The 25,243-nt window shown below is 37.5% G+C and overlaps 1 protein-coding gene across 2 annotated transcripts in view; it reads left to right on the top strand.

The window, feature by feature from the left end:
• Window positions 1-25,243, top strand: part of ATP8A (ATPase phospholipid transporting 8A1) — a 1,160,338-nt gene that overhangs the window by 567,317 nt on the left and 567,778 nt on the right. For both annotated transcript variants that reach the window (XM_090368461.1, XM_090368462.1), the window contains one exon: window positions 19,888-19,957. In XM_090368461.1, the coding sequence (XP_090224587.1) occupies window positions 19,888-19,957 (70 nt within the window). The remainder of the gene's footprint in view (window positions 1-19,887; window positions 19,958-25,243) is intronic.

The following is a 25,243-nucleotide window of genomic DNA, read 5'->3' as shown; positions in this document are numbered from 1 at the left end:
GGAAATTCATTCATTCAGACCCATTCATGTGGACCCATTCATTCAGAAATATTTCCAGATAGTGAAATAGAAAAACATAATAAAATAAAAATAAATAAAAAAAATACATGGCCACGGATGTGGAAATACAAAAACTACAGTTACTTTTAGTGAGAGGAAAAACGTAGTAATGACATTTAAAAATGTCCCATTTTTGTTTGAAACAGAGGGCACTATTCAAAGTTATTCTATTGTGGTGACATTTTGTAATAAATAAATGAATAATAATAAAAAAATAATAATAGTCAGGAGATGAAATCAAGCTTACTTTCATGCAGTGTTGGAAGATGCCTCGGCAGCTTATTCTATTAGGCTACTTCTGAACAACCTGAAATTGTGTGGGATTCCTTTATAAAACTGTCTGCACTTTATTCCTTTGTTATGTTAAGCTTAAAATCCTGAAGTGGCAAGGAATATTAAAAGAGGGGATTGAGCACTAGAGGTGCTCTTAGGTTGTCCTTGTTATCTAATTAATTTATGTGCAGAAATTCCTGGCATTTGTGGGCTGAAATATTTATTGATGGACAGTTACTGTTTTCTATAAAGAATTGCTATAAAGGAAAGAGAGTAAATGGCACTTCTTCAAATGATACATGCCATTGATGTAAAAAATGGTTTGAAGCATATGTGTTCATGTTGGCTCTAGACAGCAAATTTCATAAGAATACCTTCCTTGAAATAGTCATAATCATTTTGTGTTTAACAGATAGACCAAAAAGAATTCATAGACAGAAAAATCTTCTGTAACCAAATGTTTGAATTCCTGCTGTAGTGACGAACAGTCCTGTTCCTGTATCTTAACATAAAAAGCATGTACTGCAGTGAAATTTAGTTTAAATTCTAAGCTTCAAAATTTTTCTGCTATTTGCAGGAAAAAAATTTCAGTGCTTTGTGATAGCGAAAATGTGGGAACTAGGCTCATTCAGTAGATTTATATTTCCTCTTCCATTGTACACTTTCACCATCTGTATATATATTGGATCTCTGGCTAAGATTAATTCCTGTTCTGTATTCAATCCCTGCAGAATAAAGAAAGGAAAAGATTCCTTTCCCTGTTTAAAATGGACCACCTTCAGGGATTGAGAGGTACTGGATTTTAAACTTGCCTGATTTTAGAGATGTAATTTAGTTATCAATCAGTTTTAGAAGAATAATTTCAAAAAAATATTAAGCAGAAACAACTGAACTTATTAGCATTAGCATACAATGCAAGAAAGCAATCTTATGCAACATCAGCCAAAAAAAAAAAAAACCCTCCCATTTCACCCCTCCATTCGTTCCAAATGCCTGTCCTGCTCAGCCTTAAATTTATTTAGGCTATTAGCTTCCACAACAAAAGATGGAAGCCTGTTCCATCAATCAACTACCTGCTGGCTAGAGGCAAATTTCTGCACATCTATTCTACAACTATCTTTCCTCAATTTGAAACTATGCCCCCTCAGGTTCTTTGTCTGAGCAAGAGGAAGAAACCCATCAGCATTGAGCTTGCTCAACCCATTCAAGGCCTTATACCCCTCAATCGGATCACCTCGCAGGTGCCTACTCTCCAGTTGCTGCAATTTGCAGAACTTAAGCCTTTATTGGTAAGAACACCCCTTTGTTCCCCTCACAAATCTTGTTGCCCTTCTTTGTACTCATTCTAGCAACTCTACATCCTTCCTAAAATGAGGCCTCCAGACTCACTCTAGGAGTGGCCTGACCATTGCCGTGTACAATGGGATAATCACCTTCCTGTCCCTGCTGGCAAAATTCCTATATATCATTGACAACACTCCATTTGTCCACAAAGAGCAGTGTCCATTGATTACCACCTGCTGTAGTCTCCCACTCAACCATTCCTTTATCCATTGTAGCAACTTACCCTTAATGCTATACCTCTCCAATTTATACAGCAGTCTTCCATGTATTCAAAAGCTTTCCAGAAATCCAAGTACAGTTGATTCCAGTTATTTGGTCCCCATCAGGACTAGTGCATTTTGGCCCAATTAATTGGCTACAACAATTATCCGAAGTTTCACGTAAATAGTTAAAAATACAATGGACTCTCACTTTACAATTGGTTCACTGTACAATCAGATCACATTACGATGGACTCACCATAGTAAAGTACCGTTCATTATACAATGTGTAGTAAGCGCCTGTCATTGTGATCATGTATGAGAACTGAATTTTAATTCTATTAAACTTTAATCAGCGATTCTAATTAGCAAAAATAGAAGGAATATTATCCACAGGCTATAAAAGTAAAGATATATTAAGCACACATTTACCCTTTATTACCTTACTAATTAAAAAATTAAATGATACGTGAAAATCCAAAGAATATACATGATAATCGGAATAATTATTATGTACTGTACATTCCTATTCACTGACATTTGCAGGTGGGCGTTAAAATTTAAAACAGTAAAAAGATAAGCAATCAGTAACAAAGAACACAGCACACACAAATTGCAAATAACACGATATGTGCAAGTGAGAACAGAGTAACAAGTTACGAAGCTTTAAAAATAGGAATGAAGAGAAGATTCTGAAAATTAATTTTTTTATATGATTGAAAATTTTATGGAAGTATAAACACATTTTACCATAATAACTCACAGAATTCCAGCTGTCGGTATTATTGCAAATTCAATAAGATCCAATTTATTATCCATTCATGATAGATTGCACTAACAGAAAATCCCAATAAACAGGTGACTAATTGTTTTTATTGTTTTATGGTTGTGTCCTCCAGAAATCTGACCGAACCACATGGTACAGTCCGAGACAATCGTAGGGTAATCTCCAGTGCTGCAGTCTCCTACCCCGATTAAATGGCATGTTGTCCCAATTAAACCCTGGCTATTTTCTCGATTGGGTTCTGTTTTTTAAGATTTGCCCCAAATAAATGGAATCCACTGTATATGATATCAAAATTATTTTTGACATTCAGTTCCTTTGAAATTGGTCACACAAGACCTCCCTTTAACAAACCGATGCTGAGTCTTACTATGTTTAGTCTCTAGAGCAAAGTTTCTGGTATCCCCCCCCATACTTCTCCTTCAGCCCATGCACGGTACTAAGTACTATAGGTTTTGTTACCTTTCGTGTTTGGGGTTTTCATTAAAAAAAAAAAAAAAATTACTGCAGTCTTGTCTAGATGATCCTGCAATGCTTCTTTAACCAGTGTTTCCATTATTTTCCCCAGAACACAAATTAAACTAACAGATCTATAGTTACCTGTGTCACCTTTTCAACCCCCCTTGTGAATTGGTGATACATTTGCACACCTACAGTCCATGGGTACCTACCTGAGTCCAAGAAAGCTCTCATAAGTATGGCTAAGGATTTGCTTACTTCCTTTGCTGCCTCCTTTAATATAACTGGATAGATCCCATCCACCCCAGGTGCCTTTTTTATGTTTAACTTCAACAATTTCTCCTCCACTTTGCTCTCAGTTACTACAATATCACTTAGCTCCCTGATAAAGCTTGATAAACTTCTGGCATTCCACTCATTTAATATCTCCTCATGAATGTAGATGCAAAAAGAAACAAAAATAAATATACATTCCCAATGGCAGGATTCGTGGAATAGACAGACTGCGAATAAATTATATTGTATAAAGCCTGTAATTGAACCGTGGCAGTCTAGTCTGCGCAGGAATCGTAAAGAGGAAGTTGTTCTCGCTCGGACCCGCATAGGACATAGTCATTTGACTCATTCATTTTTGCTGAGGGCTGATCACCCTCCTATGTGTGTGTCCTGTGGCACAATTTTAACGATCAGACACCTTTTAATTGACTGTCCAGATTTTAGCAGCACCCGTTTTACCGCTTTTAATCATTTGACTGAGCCTTATACACTCAGTCAGATTTTATCCAACAATGACAACGTTTCTGCTATTTTTAGCTTTTTGAAAGCAGTAAAGGTTTTTAATCGTATTTAAAATTTATATGTTATTGTTATTTATTTATGTTTTTTGTTTTTAGATCTGGACATGGTGGCCTAATTAATTAGGTCACTGAGATGTTAAATTTTTAGATATTACCTGGTCTTGGTGCATTATAGCCTTAGTTGCTAATGCGCCAATAAAATTCAAACCAAACCAAAGTAGATGCAAAATACTTATTCAATTTATCAGCTACCTGAGAATGATCATCAATAGTCAACCCATCTATGTTAATTGGTCCAATCTGATTCATCCCTTTCCTTCTAGAGTTTACATAAGTAAACTCTAGAAGGAAAGTAAAGAAGTGTAGTAAGTAAAGAACTCTTTGCTGTTTTTCTTGGCATCCTTTGCCAAAGATTTCTCGTAATCTGCCTTTGCCTGCCTAACCTCCTTTGTGACTTGATTACAGACAAGCTTATATCTGCCCTAGGCTTTTGTGTCACCTGATAATTTATATGCATCCCATACATTTTTCTTCTCTGCAACGAGCCTCATTAATTCATCTAACATCCATTTAGGCCTCAACCTTGAACAGTATTTCTTGGACTGAAAAGCCTAGTAGCCTCCAAGATTAAGTCCCTGTAGGCTTCCCATTTAGAATTCAACATTGGTCTGAGACTCCTGTGGTCGGTCACCTTTATGAAAGCAAATGCCCTTCTCTTTACCCTTGATGGTAGTTACATCTTTAAGTAATTCCCATATCAGTACATAGTGATCACAGTCACCCAGTGGTTCCTTTATCCGCAAATTCTTAATGCATGAATAACCACTGCTGATAATCAGATCAAGAGTATTACTCCCTCTGGTTGCCTCTCGAACATGCTGCTGCTGTAGAAAACAGTCATCCAATAAATCCAAAAAAGTCTTACTAGTGTACGTGTGACCAACCCAGAAGTTCCAGTAAATATGTGGAAAGTTAAAAATCCTCCATTATTAAGACATTCTGATTTACTAGCCCACTCTATTTCTCTGCACAATTGCTCATTATACTAATCAGATTCATTAGGCCTATAACACACACCTACTCTCATTTTTCCTTTCCCAGTGCTTATGTCACACCAAACAGACTCAACATTGCATTATCTACCGTGCACTTCCTTAGATTTTATGTGTTTCTTAACTAACAGTGTAACCCCTCCTCCCTTCCTGTGCTGTCTATCCTTTCTGTACCCATTGTACTCCCCAAATTTCAATTCTACATTGCCTCTATCTGTGACAACACGTCTCTGATATCCCAACAATATCTGCCTTTGATGTCTTGACTAGCACTTCAAGCTCATCAAATTTATTAACTATACTCCTAGAATTGGTGTACATGCACCTGTTTCTACTCTTAGTTTGTTTTTTTTATGAAAACCCCAAACATGAGCGGTATTAGAACCTATAGTACTTAGTACCGTGCTTGGGTTGGAGGTTGAGAAGACAAAACAAATGACCCATGTATTTATTTGTTCCACTATGACTCCCAACCGTTCTGGAAATCTCCATTACCTTGCTTTCCATGCTGCTGCTCATTCCAATAGAAGCAGTGCAAGAATCATTTTTGCTTCTGCCCTCGGCCACTTTTAACCTTTTAGTCTGTATATCTCTCTAAGCTAGCAGTTTTCCAACCCACATAACACTGCCTCAATAACATTAGCAAATATTCTTGCAGTCTCTCCTGTCAACAAGCACAGAGATTGAGCCTTGCACAATCTCTCCAGGGGCGAATTGATTGACAAAGGCTCTCATCAGATACTCCCTCCTATTGTGTCTAGGTAGAATGGCAGACACTTTCACATTCAACCAAACTCGTGACTTTTTTTCAACATTGACCTGTACTTGAGTAAATCTGCAGATCTCTTACTCTTAGTGTCATTAGTTTAAACATGTACAACAATATCGCCTTTTGTACCCTTAAAAGATGATATCTATGATATCTGCTCTACAACGTCATAAACCTTTGCCCCTAGCGGACATACCTTGGTCCTGTTCCACCTATCATTTTTATCTCTAAACCATAAAGATTATCTTGTCATTTTGTCTGTTTTTTGACAGTAACACTTATACTGCATGGATAATGTAATTGTCTCAATTCTCACAGAAACACAAACTTGCCTTTCTAATGAGCTGCACTAGTATTGCATTACTTTGAGTAGAAGATAGCTTTAGCCATATTACAACTCCAACAACTGATTTCATATACCACATGGCAGCTCATATCAAATAACTTGAGGCATAAAGTTCTTCCTATTGATCATTCTACTGTTGGCATTTGTGGTGAGCAGACTTGCCTATTACAGCTCTTCACATTAAAGAAGTATAAATAAGAGGGGATTAAAGCAGGACTAGTGAAGTAGAGCAGGATTTCAAAGGTTATTTAGTATATTGTAAAGTTTATTTTAATAAGTTTTTTTTCCTGTAATAGTTTGATTTTTTTTTTTATATTATAAATATAATTTTTTGAAGGTTTTTTTTTTTTATTAATAATTAGTAAATTCCATAATGGTTATTACAAGATCCGCCTTGAACACTTCGTCAGAGGGTACCATGACTCATACAGAAATAGCTGATGGCAATTTCCCAGTGAGTCATGATTTTATCCTTTGCATAACCTGTTGCATGTATTCCAAGATGGACCTAGTATATAATCCTAGCTCACTTGGAGATTCTTTTCTTTGTCACCATTGTAAGGAGTGCATCGAAAGGACCATGCTGAAGAAATGTCGCAGGTTAGGTCACAATGACTATGTGTGCATGCACTTTTGCTCTGACATGATAGGAGAGATTATATGCTGAAAGCCTTGTGGATTAACTCAAGACTTGAAGGACTCTGTAAGGGTCTTGGGGGGAAATTTCTATCAGCTTGGCCTGCACTTGTAAGTAGAAGGAATCTGTTTTCTAGAGACGGGATACATTTAAACAAAGGTGGTGCAAGAGTTTTTGCCAGTATTATTGAGAATACCTTAAACGTACAGGGAAACTGCTAGTTTGGGGGGGGGGGGAGAAGAGTAATATAGACATGAATTATTTGATAGTATTGGTCAAATTAATGCTTGCACATACCTCAAGAGTATTTTTTTGTTACCGCAACAGAACATAGTAACAAGATGTTGTGAGGGCAGAAGCATTTCAAATGAGCTGGTAGGAAATGCCAGGGAACTGAGCTTAAATAACTTTAAGGAATGTGTCGGGGTAGTTAACTATACAAGAATACTAAGTCTTATTTGTTTATACAGTAATGTCAGAAGTGTCGTCAATACAATGAGTGAATTCGAACTACTGGTTAGGATAAATAACGCTGACATAATAGGACTTACAGAAACATTGTACCACCTGGAGATAGGGGATGATGAGTTTCAATATGGTATGTACAGTGTATTTAGGAAGGATTGGGAAGATAGAAGGGGTGGTGGGGTCGTGCTTCTTATCAAAAGCAGCCTGAGCTCAAAGAAAGCTTTTCCAAATTCAGAAATTTTGCATGCTAGTATAGAATCTGTATGGTGTGAAATAGTTGGAAGCAAAGGTATAATGAGAGTCGGAGTAATCTACAGGCCAGGTGATTGTGAAGATTATGATGAGAGCCTCTACATACAAATGAAATGGGCAAGTGTGAATGTCTTATTATGGGTGATTTCAATTTGCTGTTAAATGATTGGAGCAAATAGGAAAGAAACTTCCTATTTGCTCCAATCACTCTTTGGAGGACCCTGTAAGGTTTTAAAATTTTTAAATCCATTAGATGATTGCTATTTGTATCAACATGTCAGGGAAAGTACTAGAGAAAAGAATACTCTAGACCTCATCATCCCCCATGAACCAGATGACATAATAGGGCTGACAGTACAAGAACTAGTAGCAGGAAGTGATCATGAAGTTCTACGGTGCACGATGAAGAGAGAGGCAGTAGTTAAAGGCAAAGGAATGGGTTATAATTTCAGGAAAGAAATTACGATGCCTTAAGGTGCTACATGGCCTATATTAACTGGGTAGATATCTCACAGAAAACAAATACAATTAAATTATGGTATACCTTTAAAACATTAGCATTAGTAGAGGCATTTGATGCAAGAAAGCAAGCTTATGCAGCATCAGCCAAAAAAAAAAAATAAAAAATAACCACTTCCACTTCACCCCTCTGTTTGTTCGAAATACCTGTCCAGCTGAGACTTAAACTTATTTAGGCTATCAACTTCCACGACAAGGGATGTTATTGTGGAAGTTGATAGCCTAAAGGGACATTAAATACAGAAGCCTTGAATGCTTATATATACCATTATATACCATTAAAAATACTTTACGTGGAAGATTCCAAGTTGGATGAATAAAGAAGTTGCGAAATTACTTGAGCAGAAAAAGATGGCATGTAAAAGTTACAGGGCAATAAAAAGTACTGAAGCCTATAACAGCTACAAAGTGATCTGTAATAGTGCCACATAAAAGGTTAAGCTGGCAAAGGCAGATTATGAGAATTCGCTAGCAAAGAGAACAAAGAATGCGGATAAGGAATTCTTCACATATATAAATGCAAGCAAATAATAGGACAAACCAGATTGGACCTTTATGGAATGGACATGGGATAGTATTAGATACCGCAGCTGAAGTTGCAGATGAATTCAACAGTTACTTTGCATCGATATTTACAGAAGGAAAACCCTTTATGTCAATGAGAAATTATGGGAGTGAAATTGAAAAAAAATGTAATTAGTGATGTTGAAATTTCACATGTTCATTTAATGAAAAAAGTTTCTAGACTACAGGCCACTAAGGCTACTGGGGTTGATGGCATTTACCCTATAATCTTAAGGGAGGCGGCAAGTGAGTGCATTGAACCATTGAGGCTAATTATGAGAGCATCACTGGACTCTGAGAGTACTTCTGTTGGATTGGAAAAGTGCCAATGTATCTCCAAGAAGCTAGAAATTACCGGCCAGTTAGTCTAACTTCGGTAGGAGGGAAAATCATGCAGACAATGATCAGAGGTGGAATTCAGAATCATTTAGTTAGAAATGGAATTCTGGCGGATACTCAGCATGGTTTTGTAAAGGGAAAATCACGTTTAACTAATCTGGTTAGCTATACAGGATCACTATAGAGCTGGACGTAGGGAATAATTTCGACATTGTTTATTTGGATTTCAGCAAAGCATTTGACTCAGTCCCACTTAAAATTTTTCTTTATAAGCTGGAACAGGTTGGAATTATAAGGAAAATCCTTAGATGGATAGCTGGATGGCTTCAGGGCAGGAGGCAAAGGGTTGTGATAAGTGGTTATTCCTCAGATTGGGTTGATGTAAGAAGTGGGGTTCCCCAAGCATCAGTATTAGGACCACTGTTGTTTTTTATTTTCATAAATGACATCAATGAAGGAATAGATGGCATTATGTCTAAATTTGCAGAGATTGGTAGAGTAGTTAATGATTGCTGCCAAGCAGAGCTTCTTCAGAATGACCTAGATAGACTTCAGGGACGATGAGAAAAATGGCGGCTATATTGTAGTAGAAGAATGGCAGCTATGCTTTAATCCAGCAAAGTGTAAGGTATTGCATCTGGGGACAGTAACCCCAAAATAACTTATACACTTGGTGGAATTTGAACTAAAGTTGGTAGTGGAGGAAAGGGACTTTGGTATTACAATATGGTCAGAAATGAAGTTCTCCGATCATTTTAGACTGGTTGCAAGGACGGCCCATGGTATTCTATCGATGATTTATTGAACAATTGCTAGTAGAAATAAGGACAATATGATCCCATTATATAAGACTATTGTTAGACCACAAACTTGGAATACTGCATTCAAGTATGGAGACCACACCTAAAGAAAGACATTGTTCTTCTTGAAAGGGTCCAAAGACAGGTTTAATCGCCTGGTGAGATCAGCAAAAGGGTGTCCATATGAGGAAAGTTTTGAATATGTTTGTTGCAGAGCTTGGTAACTAGGCACCTTAGAGGAGACTTGATTGAGCTGTTTAAAGCTCTGAGAGGCATAAGAAAATGAATGAAGATGAAAATTTCATGGTTATAAATGATTCTAGAACTAGGGGCCATAATTTCAAGTTACGAAGATGGGAGAGTTGTGTTGACTGGATTGCAGGAAGTTTTATTTTAGCCAGCGAGTTATAAATTACTGGAATAAGTTACTTACATGAGTGGTAGAGGCCGACAGTTTGGGGAAATTCAAAGGTCAGCTGGATAATGGGAGGAGGGAAATGCAGGATTGTCCATTTCCTTTACTCTTATTAATTATTATTATTATTTTTTAAATTTTATTCTTCTTTTATTATTTTTTTAATTTTCTTCTTATTATTAATTTGTTTTTTTTTCTTATTATTTTATTTTATTTTCTTCTTATTATTATTTTATTTTATTATTATTTATTATTTCTTTTGGCTGGTGCAGCACAAGCCGTAGGCTTCCTTGAACCATGTGGCCATTACTAATACTAACTTCTGTTCAATTGTTACTTGTTGTCATTAGAGAATACTTGTTATCTGAAGACTGGTTAGTTCTGAAACATGCTCTCGTAGCAGTTTGAACTTTTAAGAGAATTGCATTGCCTATGTTTAAATCCTTTAAATTTAATTTGGCCTGAATGATTTAAATCAATCTAAATCTTTCTGTTTGGAAAATAGATTAAAGAACAAGATTAAAGTTACTTCTTGAAATATCTTATAAAAAGAAGCCCTATTTTTGCACAGATTCTTAAAGACAAATGTGATCGTTCTTGCAAGTTCCAGATTGCTTTCTTAATATTTTGGATGGTAAAATGCATTTTTTGTAAAAAATGTCTAATGTTAAAGAATTCTAGATTATGAAGTGCTGCATTTTACCTAATTTACTGTAATTACTGGATAAAGATATAGATTCAAGTTTGCATTCAAGATGGTATGCATAAAATGTTTGACCTATACTTTCAATGTAAAATTATTTTGTGAAATGAGTATTTCTACCAATGTCGAATTATCTCTGCTGGAAATTTCCTGTACATTATTGACAGAACTGCTTGAGCTGACTTGGCAGCCTATATGCACTGCTCGTAGAACTTTATGACTGCACAAATATTCCAAGATCTTTTTCTTTCCCCAGTACCTTACCACATAGTTGGTATGTTATTCTGTTGCTGCTCCCCATATGAGGCACCTGTCATTGTTAAATTTCACTTGCCATTTCTCAGCTCATCTGGCTAATTTTTATTAATCTTGTGCAAGTGGCATAATTTGTGATCTTTGGTTAAGTGTTCTCTGAACTTGGACACTTAACCTAACACGCTATTGCAAGTATTATTGATAAATATTGGAAATAGCAGCACTAAACTCTGAGGTAATCCACTTATAACATTAGTCCATGAAGAGCAGCAGCCATCGAAAACCACTCTGTTTTCTTCCACTCAACCATCCCTTTATCCATAGCAATAACTTGCCCTTAATGCCAAACTGCTCCAATTTGTATGGCAGTCAAAGTGCAAGAGTATCAAAAGCTTTCCTGAAATCAAAGTATATGTTGTTGGTTTTTTAGTTTGGCTAATGCTGTATAAGCTTGCTTTCTTACATCATTTGTCACTACTAATGCTAGTAACTGCCTTCCTGATTAGATGATCCTGCTTTACTTCTTTAACCAACATTTCTTTTGTATTCTCTATAATGGAAGTCAAACTTACAAGTCTAATTTCTCACCTCACTTTTTGAAATGGGGAGATATTTGCACATCTCTGGTCCATAACAGGGGCTGAGAGGGGAACAGGTATTCTGTGTGTCATCAGACACTCAGTCTAAAACACTGATGGATCCAATATCATTCTATTACAGAAGATATAGGAGAAGTCCGGTTGGCCTGCCTTCCTAAAATCCACTCATACACACCATCTCAATGGTAAGCCCTTTTACGTCACTTAGGTGGCAACGAACATGTAGAGTGGTTCTCATCAAGATGCCTGGTCAGCATGAAGAGGAAAAGACCAAACCCTCCAGCACATGACAGCATGATGAAACAAATGGCCCTCAGTCCCCAGTGGCTTTCACATGGCAGCGAGAGGATCAGAGTGGTAACAGAGGGTGCTAAGAATCTCTGAGTATGACCAGGCTGCCATGCATGGAAACCCAACTTGGCCTGTTACAATGTAAGATCACTCATCAGTAGTGACAGGATATTAGAGCTGGAAAAGGAATTAGAAAATGTGAATAGGAATATCATCGGTTTGGCTGAAACAAGAAGAAGAAGAATTGAATCACTTAGAAGTTTATCAAGTGGAAATCTGCTGTGCACCAATGGAAACAGTGAAAGGAGTGAAGGTGGAGTTGGGTTTCTGGTCCATAAAGATATAAAAACCAAAATTTTGGAATTCAAAAGTACATCACCAAGACTAATACTCAAGATAAGCTAAAGGTTATAATGATTTATGCACTAACATCAAGCCATGATGATGAGGAGGTTGAAGAAATGTACACCGATATTGAGAGTCTTCTTAGATGAGCAGAAATCCCACTACACTATTATTATGGGGACTTCAATGCTAAGGTTGGGAAATGACAAAACAGTGCAGAAAGGGGAACTATAGGAAATTTTGGTGAAAGAAATGAAAGAGGTGAAAGACTTATGGAATTGGCAAAATCTCAAGGATTGTCAGTAATGATCACTTTTTTTCAAGAAAAGTGTGAACAGAAAGTGGACATGGAAGAGTCCAAATGGATTAACAACTAATGAAATCGACTTCATCCTCACTAACAGAAGATATATCATGAATGATGTTACCGTCCTGAATAAGGTAAATGTTGGAAGTGATCGCATAATGATAAGATGCGCACGGTATAGATGTAGGAAAGGAAAGGAAAAAAAACTGACTCGAGTAAATAATATGAAGGTCTTTGAGATAAAAGAAGAGGAGAAAAAACAGTATGTGCTGGATGTATTCACCACTTAAGAACAAGTTTGAGCTTCTGCAAACTGCTCAGGACCAAGATATCGATGAGGAATGTATAACTTTCTAAAACTGATAAAGCCCAAGAAACCTATAGGGAAACAGAAATCCAAAGAAGAAAAAATTAGTCAAGAAACACGTGTCATGATGAACTGAAGGCGACAAATGAACAGCAAGATAAACACTGAAAATGAGAAAATTGAGTGTGCAGTAACCCAACAAGTACAACGCATTCGCCCAAGAAAACGTAACTGTACGCAACAAGAGCAGAAACACAACAAGTACAATTGAGCAGTGACGCACTATGTAGTAGTAGTAGTAGTGGCATGTGATGCAAGAAAGCAAGTGTATGAGCTTATGCAGCATCAGCCAAAAAAAAAAAAAAAAAAAAATCACACCATTGCCTCTAAATGCCTGTCCAGTTCCTCCACAAATTTATTCAACCTATCAACTTCCACAACGACAGATGGAAGTTTGTTCCAGCAATTAACCTCCCGCTGGCTAAAGGCAATTTTTCGCACACCTATTCTACATCTGTCTTTTCTTAATTTGAATTTATGCCCCTTAGGTTCGTAATCTGAACAAGTGGAAGGATCCCATTAGAATTCAGCGTGCTCAACCCATTCAAGGCCTTATACACTTCAATCAGATCACCGCACAGGTGCCTAGTCTCCAGCCTCTGCAATTTGCAGAACTTAAACCTCTCTTGGAAAGAGGATCCCTTTATTCCCCTCACCAATCTTGTTGCCCTTCTCTGTACACACTCAGATAAATCTACATCCTTCCTAAAATGAGGCCTCCAGACCTGTACACAGTACTCAAGGCTTGGCCTGACCATTGCCTTATACAGAGGGACAATCACCTCCTTCTACCTGCTAGCAAAATTCCTATATATTATTGACAAAACCCCATGACCTGCCCTGGCAGCCTGTCTGCATTGCTCAGAAAACTTCATATCTCACTGCACAATTACTCCCAGGTCTTTTTCATTTTCTACCACCTTGACTGTAGTACCACACAGTTGGTATGTTTCTCTGGGGTTACTTCTACCCATATGCAGTACTTTGCATTTGTCAAGGTTAAACTTCAGTTGCCACTTCTTAGCACATCTGCCCAAATTATCTAGATCCTGTTGCAGTAGCACACTGCCATTACTGTCATTAACAACCCTGCCAACCTTTGTATCATCTGCAAACTTTGACATTAAGCCTGATATACCTTCATCAATATCATTGATAAATATACAAAACAACAGTGGACCCAACACCAAACCCTGTGTGACTCCACTAATAAAATTAGTCCACGAAGAGCAACACCCATTGATTACCACCCTCTGTCTTCTCCCACTCAACCATCCTTTTATCCATTGTAGCAACTTACCCTTAATACCATTCTGCTCCAATTTGTACAATAGTCTTCCATGCGCAACAGTGTCAAAAGCTTTCCTGAAATCCAAATATATGATATCAAAATTATTTTTTCGCATCCAGTTCCTTTGTAACCACATCATAATATCCTATCAAATTTGTCAGACAAGGCTTTCCCGTAACAAACCCATGCTGTGTCTGAATTATTGCTGCAGTCTTGTCTAGATGATCTTGCAATGCATCTTTAACTAGTGACTCCATTATTTTAACTGGAACAGAAGTTAAACTGACTGGTCTGTAATTACTCGTTTCACCCTTCGATCCCCCTTTGTGAATTAGGGATACATTTGCACATCTCCAATACGTGGGAAGCTCCCCTGAGTCCAAGGATGCTCTCATAATTATGGCTAAGGGTTTGCTTAGTTGCTTTGCCGCCTCCTTTAATATAACTGGATAGATCCCATCCACCCCAGGTGCTTTTCTTATGTTTAACTTCGACAATTTCTCCTCCACTTTGCTTTCAGTTATTACAAAATCATTAAGTATCCTGCTACAATTTGATAACCTTCTGCCATTTTCAAACCTTAATAATTCCTCATGTGTGATGTAGATGCAAAATACTCATTCAGTTTGTTTGCTATCCGAGCAGGATCATCAACAGTCAAACCGTCAATGTCAAGTGGACCAATCAGATTCATCCCCTTCCTTTTAGAGTTTATATAAGTAAAGAAATCCTTGCTGTTTTTCTTAGCATCATTTGCCAAGGATTTCTCGTAATCTGCCTTCGTTTGCCTAACCTCCTTTGTGACCTGATTACAGACTAGCTTATATCTGCCAGAGGCTTCTGAGTCGCTTGATAATTTATATGCATCCCATGCATTTTTCTTCTCTGTTATGAGTCTCATTAGTTCATTAGATAACCATTTAGGCCTAAACCTTGAACAATATTTCTTAATAGGTATGAAACTTTTAGTAGCATCCATGATTAATTCCTTGAATGCTTCCCACTTAAGGCGCCTCCGTAGCCAGGTGGGAAGGAGCAGCAGCAGTGCATAGCACACGCTTCTTGATTAGACCGGGGTTCGAGCCCGTCACTACCAAATACGGAGGATGCGGAAATGTCAGGGAATGGCCACCGCATATCCCGGAGCAATATGGCCTTAGTTGCTAATGCTCCTAAAAACCAAAACAACAGCAACAGCTTCCCACTTAGAATTTACTGATGGTAACATCATCAGTTTATCCCACTGTACAGAATTTAAAAACTGTTGGAGACCACTGTACTCACCTTTACGGAAGCAAAAACCCTTTCCTTTACCCCTGATGGTAATTTAAATCTTTAAATAAATCCCACATCAGTACACCGTGATCACTGCCGCCTAGTGGTTCCTTTATCTGCAAATTCTTAGTACACGAATGATCACTGCTGATAACCAGATCAAGAGTATTACTTTCTCTGGTTGCCTCTCGAACATGCTGCTGCAGAAAACAATCATCCATTAAATCCACAAAAGTCTGACTAGTGTGTGAGTGACCAACCCACAAGTTCCAGTCAATATCTGGGAAGTTAAAATCCCCCATTATAATACATTCCGATTTACTAGCCCACTCTATTTCTCTGTACAATTATTCATTGTACTCATTCGAGTCATTAGGCCTATAACACACTCCTACTCTTATTTTTGCTTTCACAGTGCTTATGTCACACCAAACTGACTCAACAGTGCACTGTTCATCTATATCAACTGGATGCACTTCTTTTGATTTTATGTTTTTCTTAATTAACAGCATAACACCTCCTCCCTTTCTATCCTGTCTATCCTTTCTGTACACATTGTACTCCCCAAATTCCAGTTCAGCATTCTTTATATCTGTGTGACACCACGTCTCTGCTATCCCAACAATATCTGCCTTTGATGTCTTGACCAACACTTCAAATTCATCAAATTTATTTACTATACTTCTAGCATTGGTATACATGCAAGCATACATGCTCCTACTCCTAACTGTTATACTGTTATATCACCATAATGATTAATACGCGAGCGACTGTGCTGAAATCTACAGCCCAGCATTCGAAGAAATATCGTGAAAGAAAGAAATGTGAATCCAGCTGAAATTCAACAAGAGTGTTTCGTTATGCCTGAAAGTTTGCAAACTGCACCCAAAAAAACTCGAGCTGAAATAATGAAGGAATATTGTGAACGGAAGAAAAGGAAATTAGAAATTCAAACTATTCTGAATCATAATGAAATTCAACCACAGAGTTTTACTATGCCTGATACTTATCAGGAATCTAAAACACCAACAAAATGTAATGAAGCAATATTATGCACGAAAAAAAGCAAAATTAGAAATGGCTAAGGTGAGTATGGGCATGGCATACCCAGGGTCCTGAGCTGGATATCATCATTCTTCTTTTTCTTCGTGATTCCCCCCCCCCTCTCTCTCTCTCTCTCTCTCTCTCTCTCTCTCTCTCTCTCTCTCTCTCTCTCTCAGGGTGGCTCAGGAATTTGTTTTATTTGGCTGGTGCAGCATAAGCCTCAGGCTTCCTTGCACAATATAGCTAATAATTATAATAATGAAATTCCTGATTACATTCCTATAGTGTCTGCACGAACTGACAGTGAGTTTGAAAAACTAGTGTACAAAAACCCATTTGGATTTAGTTGTAATGTTTGTGATCGTTTATGGTTTCAATTATATTTGAAACCATTTCCAACAACTTCATATGAATTACTTCAAAATGAATTTCATTTACAGAAGTGAGTACTTTCATGACATGTAATACATCATACTTCATTAAAAGAGGTATAGATACCAACTATGGCCATGTCAAATGGATATATATATCCAACATATCCTACTCATTTGCCTCCTCTGGATGTTGTAACTGAGTGTTTGATATCACTATGATTACCCTTTATGCAAATTCGTCATTTACGTTATGAACATGGACAATATGGGATCATTGGATTAGTAATAAATGTACCAGTTAATGTAAATACGATGGTTAATCAATTACCTAGAGAATTAGATGACGATTATGCCATTAATGTACATATAAAATGAAGACTCATACATTAATCATCATATCTACAAGGATGTGTGCAGAAGAAAATATTGAAAATATGGTTACGGTATTTGATAAATTCACCTTTGTATAAATTCTACGACATAAAAGTGGGTGACGATTTCTTGCAGAGAAATGATAGTGAACAGGAACATTCATATGAAATTGTGGAACCTGTCAACAATGATGATGAACTATTGTTAATTCAACAACAAACATTATTATGGCCTGAAGATAAATATTTATGTAATAGTACTGAGTCATAAATCATCTCAAAAAGTTTCATATTTGATATACATGCAGAAGAACTTTCTTTTCCAGCTATATATTTTGGACATGCACGAAAATTTAAAAATGGATTGAAAATTATTCCCTTTATGATGGCATTGAGTGAAATTCGTAGATCTGATCATCACGGAGTAACTCCCTAACATTTGTTATACATGGCAATGAAAATTATGTAAATGTGTACTGCAGAAAATTTGCAAATTCCATTTAAATCTACAAATGCTTTAGTTGAAGATGAAACCTATGAAGTGGTTGCACAAGATATATACCCCGGATATCATTCTGAAGAACAATTAGAAAGTATGCAAAATAAAATTCATAAAATGTCAGTGACTGAAACCGCAGGACAAATTACATTCTATCATTATTGAAAGCAGAACCATACATGATTATTACAAATACAGATGTGGTGATGGATTGGTAAATGGTGTAATCAGTACTTTAGTATATTCCGAATTTGAGTACAACGAAACAGATAAACGAGTATGTAGGAAATTTCCTGAGTCAAAAATAGGACAACCTTCAATCTCGTTATAAACAATATGTGAAAGATAAACATTTACCTAGTCAATCCATGTCTATTATAAAACGATCAACTACGATTCCATTCAAGAACAATAGGAAATTAACATGTAGACGTACACAATTTCCTTTAGTATCTGTTTGTACTTTGACTATACATAAATCTCAAGGAGGGACCTTCGACAAAGTTGTATAAAATTATGAGAAAGATCATGAACAGCAACTTGTATACGTGGTGTTATCTCAATTGACCTTATTGCAAGGTTTATATGTTATAAATCCCCATGACAATTTCACCACTGTAAAGCTACTAGTAATATAGAACTTCCTGCTGAACTAGATTGCTTGAAAAATAATAAGCTACCTTCTCTACAGGATGAACTGCCAGATTTCAAAAAAAGTGGGTTATCTATATCTTCAATGAACATACAAAATTTACGGGCCCATGTTCAAGATTTTAAAACAGACGCAATCTTACAGCAATCCAAAATATTGATATTAAGTGAAACGTGGTTGGATAAAGATGAATGTATATTACTTAAACCATTCCAATGTGTGACTCAATTTAAAAGGTCAGATGTTTGTAGTGGTGTTGTTGCGATATATCAACGTGAAGGTTCAACTATCATCAGTACACCACACATCTTTTACAACATAATAGCAGCAATGCAAAAGCGGTATCAGATGAAATTGGAGACATTTGTGATATTTATGCAAATTCAATAGTGAATCTATTTTCATTGTTGCCCTATACATCACTCCAGGGATGTTGTTAGATGTAATTCAAAAATTCCTGAACAAGAATTTGATGCCATATTCCATTGAAGGTGCAAAATTATTGGAAGAGCCACTGGATTGTATATCTATAGTTCTCGCTGGTGATTTCAATCTAGAATTAAATGCTGTGGCTGGAAAAAAGTTTCGTAAATTTATGAAAGATGTGTTCAGTTTAGATATTAAGTCAAATACTTTAGTAAATACTACCCGTAATGGAAAGACAATCAATGGAGTATCACTCATTTCACTCAATGCCATCATAAAGGGAATAATTTTCAATCCATTTTTAAATTTTTGTGCATGTCCCAAATATATAGCTGGAAAAGAAAGTTCTTCTGCATGTATATCAAATATGAAACTTGTAGGAGATGATTTATGACTCAGTACTATACATAAATATTTATCTTCAGACCATAATAATGTTTGTTGTTGAATTAACAATAGTTCATCACTCAGGAGTTAAAGTCATTTGAGTTCAAAATTATATATCTTATTTCAATTACCATAGACCAATAATTTTAGTATTATTATAATATATTTTATACGAATTATTTCATTGTACTGAAATTATTTTTTCAATAAATAAAAATAATGCAGCAATACTTTTTTTATTTTTATTTTACTGTACCAGTTTCATAACAAGTTCCTGCAGTAAAGACGTTTTTAATAGCTGCCACTGCGACATTACCAGAGTAGAGCAGCAGCAACTCATTATGTACCTGGTACATAATTTTTGTTTTTTCTTTAGATTTAGTTATGCACCTAATGTCCCATCCGAAAATAAAATTTGATATTCATTTGATATTATTTGTGTGACTTTGAAGTGTGAGGCTTATATTAGATGCCCTCAGTTTGCCAGAATATGTTTAATTTCAGTGCTGCTGATGTTAGCTGGTGATTTGTGTTATAAATGAAATCCGGAAGTTATGTTTAGATTCTTTAAAAATATTTTTTACAATTGCTGTACTAAATTCAGTATTGATGTTAATTTTCAGTGATCGCAAAAGAATGTCAGTGATAGTAAGAACACCAAATGGAACAGTCAAACTTTATTGTAAAGGAGCAGTAAGTTTTCTCTTATAATTATGAAACTATCTAACTATGTTTATGTGTCCTTAACAACCCTGCCAAACCTTTATATCATCTGCAGACTTGGACATTAGGCTTGCTATACCATTATCAATATCATTTATAAAGAAGAAAACAACAATGGACCCAACACTGAACCCTGAGGGACTCCACTAATAACATTAGTCCACGATGAGCAGTGTCCATTGATTAACAGGCACCTCCGTAGCCAGGTGGGAAGGAGCAGCAGTGCGTAGCACACGCTTCTTGATTAGACCGGGGTTCGAGCCCGTCACCACCAAATACGAAGGATGCGGAAAGGTCATGGAATGACCACTGCATATCCTGGAGCAATATGGCCATAGTTGCTAATGCTCCTAAAAACCCAAACAACAACAACAACAGCAGTGTCCATTGATTACCAATCTCTGTCTTCTCCCCCTCAACCATCCCTTTATCCATAGCAGCAATTTGCCTCCAATGCCACACTGCTCCAATTTGTGCAGCAGTCTTCCATGTGCAACAGTATCAAAAGCCTTTCTAAGATTAAAATATATAATATCAAAGTTATTCCCTGCATCCAGTTCTTGTGACTGCATCATAGTATCCAATCAGATTGGTCAGGCAAGACTTTCCCTTAACAAAACCATGCTGTGTCCGAGCTATAACTGAAGTCTTGTCTAGATGATCCTGCAGTGCTTCTTTAACCAGTGCCTCCATTAATTTTCCTGGAACAGAAATTAAATTCACAGGCCTATAATTACTTGTGTAAGCCTTTGATCCTCCTTTGTGAATTGGTGTCACATTTCCACATCTGCATTCTATGGGTACCTCCCCTGAGTCCAAAGAAGCACTCATAATTATGGCTAAGGATTTACTTACTTCCTTTGCTGCCTCCTTTAATATAACTGGATAGATCCCATCCGCCCTATGTGCCTTTTTTATGTTTATCCTCAACAATTTCCTCTCAGTTATTACAAAATCATCTAGCTCACTGCCAGAGTTTACTTCACTTCTGGCATTCCCCTTCCGGAATAACTCCTAATGTGTGAATGTAGATGCCAAATACTCATTTAGTTTGTTAGCTACCTGAGCAAGATCATCAACAATTGAACATTCGATATAAAGTGGACCAATTTGATTCATCCCTTTCCTTCTAGAGTTTACATAAGTAAATAACTCTTCGCTGTTTTTCTTTGGATCCTTTGCCTTAGATTTCTTGTGATCGGCTTTTGCTTGCCTAATCTCCTTTGTGACTTGGTTATAGACCAGCTTATATCCATCATAGGCTTCCATGTCACCCATTAATTTATATGTATCCCATGCATTTTTCTTCTCTGCCATATGTCTCATTAGTTCATCTGACATCCATTTAGGCCTAAACTTTGAACAGTATTTGTTAGTTAGTTTGTAAAGCCTAGTAGCTTCCAAGATAAGTTCTTTGAATGCGTCCCATTTTGAATTTGCTGTTGGTAACATCATCAGTTGGTCCCACTGTATAGAATTTAAATACTGTCTCAGACCATCGTAGTCACCTTTACGAAAGCAAAAACCATTCCCTTTTCCCCTGATGGTAGTTACCTCTTTGAGTAAATTCCACTTCAGCACACTGTGATCACTGCTACATAGTGGTTCCTTTATCTGCAGATTCTTAATGCATGAAGAATCACTACTGATAATCAGATCAAGAGTATTACTCCCTCTAGTTGCCTCCCGAACATGCTGATGTAGAAATCAATCATCCAATAAATTCACAAAAGCCTTGCTAGTGTGTGAGTGACCAACCCACACATTGCAGTCAATATCTGGGAAATTAAAATCTCCCATTATAAGACTCTCTGATTTACTGGCCCACTCTATTTCCCTGTACAGTTTCTTATTATACTCATCAGAGTCATTAGGCCTATAGCACACTCCTACTCTCAATTTTGATCTCCCAATGCTTATGTCACATCAAACTGACTCGACACTGCACTGTCCAGCGATGTCGACTGGCTTCACTTCCTTGGATTTTGTGTTTCTTAAATAATAACATAACCCTTCCTCCTTTCCTATACTGTCTATCCTTTCTGTACACATTGTACTCCCCAAATTTCAGTTCTGCATTCCTTATATCTGTGTGACACAACGTCTCTAATATCCCAACAATATCTGCCTTTGATGTTTTGAGCAATACCTCAGATTCATCAAATTTATTTACCAAACTCCTAGCATTGGTGTACACGCAAGTATACATGCACCTGTTCCTATTCTTAGCTACCCTAACACAACCCATGTGTTTACTTGTATCGCAATGACTCCCAGCAGGCTCTGAAATACTCTGTACCTTGTTTTCCAGGCTGCTGCTCATTCCAATAGAAGCAGTGTAAGAATCACTTTCACCTCTGCCAGTGGCTATTGTTAATCTATTAGTCCTTGTATTCCCCCCCCCCCCCCAAGCTAGCGGCCCCGAGTGCCAAGCGATAGTTCCCAAGCGATCTTTCTAGTGCGATTTTCTAGCGATTTTTCCTAGGGCGAGTACTAGTGCTTTAATAATCCCTCCACCGCTCGCAACGTTACTGCTGACCGCTCGCAACGTCACTGCTTCCCTCGCTGAGCAACGTCACTGCTTCACCGCTAGCAACGTTACTGCTAACCCCGCTTGCAACGTTACTGCTATCGCTAGCAACGTACTGCTCTCCTCTTCTGCTGATCGCTTGGTCACTGGTTGGCACCGCTCCTGCCTCCACGTGGCGGGGTCGGTAACCTGGGAGAAGGAATTCCCTCTTCCGGGGCTAAAAGGAGCAGCGATGGATTGCGATGCATATCCATCGCTAGAGCCCACGGGCTCCAGACCCGTCAACTCTGATTCAGAGCATTACTTGAATTGTCCGAAGAGACTACGGACAGAAAAACAAACAACAGACATGCCAGCATTTCTGATAATGCATTCCCTATCCACACAACCTGTTGGCAAGCTATCGCCTTTCCTAATACAGAAATGTTTAGAATCGGTTGTTGGATCTCCCAAAATGGTTAAACGTCTCCAATCCGGAGACCTTCTAATTGAAGCTTCTAAGCCAAATCACTCAGAAAAATTGTTAAAATTAACAACTTTTAACAATATTCCTGTGTCAGTAACAGCCCATAACACTCTGAACACCTCTAAAGGAGTTATCAGTGAATGGGACTTACTAAATGTGTCTGAGGAAGAAATCATTGAAGAGCTTAGCGAACAAAAAGTGACTCATGCACGGAGAATTATGACGAAAAAAGATGGCAACCTATTACCAACCAGGTCCATTATTTTGACATTCAGTACTCCGAATCTCCCATCTTCTGTAAAAGCAGGTTACTTAAACTGCAAGATTCGACCCTACATCCCGAATCCCATTCGCTGCTTTAAGTGCCAGAAGTACGGCCATTCTCAGACGGCATGCCGAGGCGATGCTGTGTGCCCTATTTGCAGGTCCAAGGAGCATTCCCAAGGAGACTGTACAGCTTCCACTCCCACTTGTCCAAACTGTAAAGGAAGCCATCCTGCATTTTCTAAAGCGTGTGACCTTTGGAAAACAGGGAAAAAAATCCAGAAGTATAAAGTGGAGCATAAAGTCACATACCCTGAAGCAAGAAAGCAAATAATGCTAACCATGCCTAGCCGATCATATGCATCTGTCACAAAAAATAGCCGCTCAGCTGCAACCCAAACAGATGTCTCCATCGAACCGAATATTTCCTTTGCTGCCTGGGCCAAAACTGCGCTAACTTATAATAAGAAAACTACAGTCAGTGAGACCAGCAACACCCCAATCAGCATCCCAACTGATGCTATCTCAACCTTGCCAGAAACAACGAAATCAGCTACTATTGAAAACCAGTAGAAATCGAAACCAAGGATTAGCAACATGGAAATGGAGGTTCAGTCAGAGGATGAAGAGACAGTACTAGAGTTACATGCTAATGATACCATGGACACAGGACGCCCAACATTTCCCAGAAATGAAAAATCAAAATTAAGCAGACAGAAACCTTCCCAGAAAAAACAGTCAGATCAATCTTCCTCCAATAAATCCAGCAAATGAATAAATTCCTTCAATGGAACTGTAGAGGATTACGCAGTAATATAGATGACTTGAATGATTTACTAATACAAACTAAAGCAATAGGTGTATGTTTACAGGAAACCTTTTTATCACCACAAGTTTCTCTGAAAATTAAAAATTATTCTATGTTTAGGCGAGACAGGGATTCTGACACTCCGGCTCGTGGTGGGGTGGCTATTCTTATCAGAACTAACATACCGTCAAGACATCTCCAACTACAAACCTCTTTAGAAGTTGTAGCGGTTCGGATAGCAATGGGAATATCGTTAACCCTTGCATCCATTTATATCCCACCGAATTATCCTTGCTCCCAGACTGAACTTGACAACCTTATCACACAATTGCCACCTCCAGTCTGTTTACTCGGCGATTTCAACGGTCACTATCTATTGTGGGGATCTCCCATCATGGATAGGAGAGGCCAATTAATAGAAATGTTCCTGGATAACCATAACCTGACTCTGTTAAATTCTGGCTCTCCAACTCACATCCAACTACCTACAGGTAGTACATCAGCCATAGACTTATCAATATGTTCAGCATCTCTTTTTCCAAGCATGGAATGGTCAGTGCTAAATGATCCATTCCACAGTGACCATTTTCCTATCATCAATACAATTCAAACACAGACGGTATCATGTCCTAAAGGCAGTACTTCTTGGAACTTTCATAAAGCAGACTGGGAAAACTATTCAACTTGTGTTTTACTTGACAAACTATATGTACAACAAAATCATATTGATGTTGTAACTGACCACATTACAAGTCATATATTATCTGCAGCAGAAATTTCCATTCCAAAATCCAACCAGAGCAAGCGGATACACCAAACTCAATGGTGGAATGAAGAATGCTCCAAAGTGAAACGAGAAAAAAACCGTGCCTGGAACCAGTTTCGCAAATTTCCAACTACTGCCAACCTAATTATGTACAAAAAACTCAGAGCCAAAGCAAGACAAATTAGGAAGACAGCAAAACGTGACTCCTGGATTAAATTCGCCTCAGCTATTAACAAAAATACTGACACTAGAATCATTTGGAAAAAAATTCAAGCTCTCAATGGGAAATTTCTACCACAGCAATCTCCGATAATACAATGCAATGGGCAGGACTTATCCTCTCCTACTGACATTGCAAATGCTTTAGCTGAATCTTTTTATAACATTTCTGCCTGTTCCCCTTATGTGATCTCCTTTCAACG

The sequence above is a fragment of the Mastigoproctus giganteus genome, chromosome 2, assembly GCF_048544385.1.
Source record: "Mastigoproctus giganteus isolate SK-2022 chromosome 2, ASM4854438v1, whole genome shotgun sequence".
NCBI classification, from domain to species: Eukaryota; Metazoa; Arthropoda; class Arachnida; order Uropygi; family Thelyphonidae; genus Mastigoproctus; species Mastigoproctus giganteus.
Note: the sequence above shows the minus strand (reverse complement) of the source record. Positions and strands in the feature narration are given on the sequence as shown.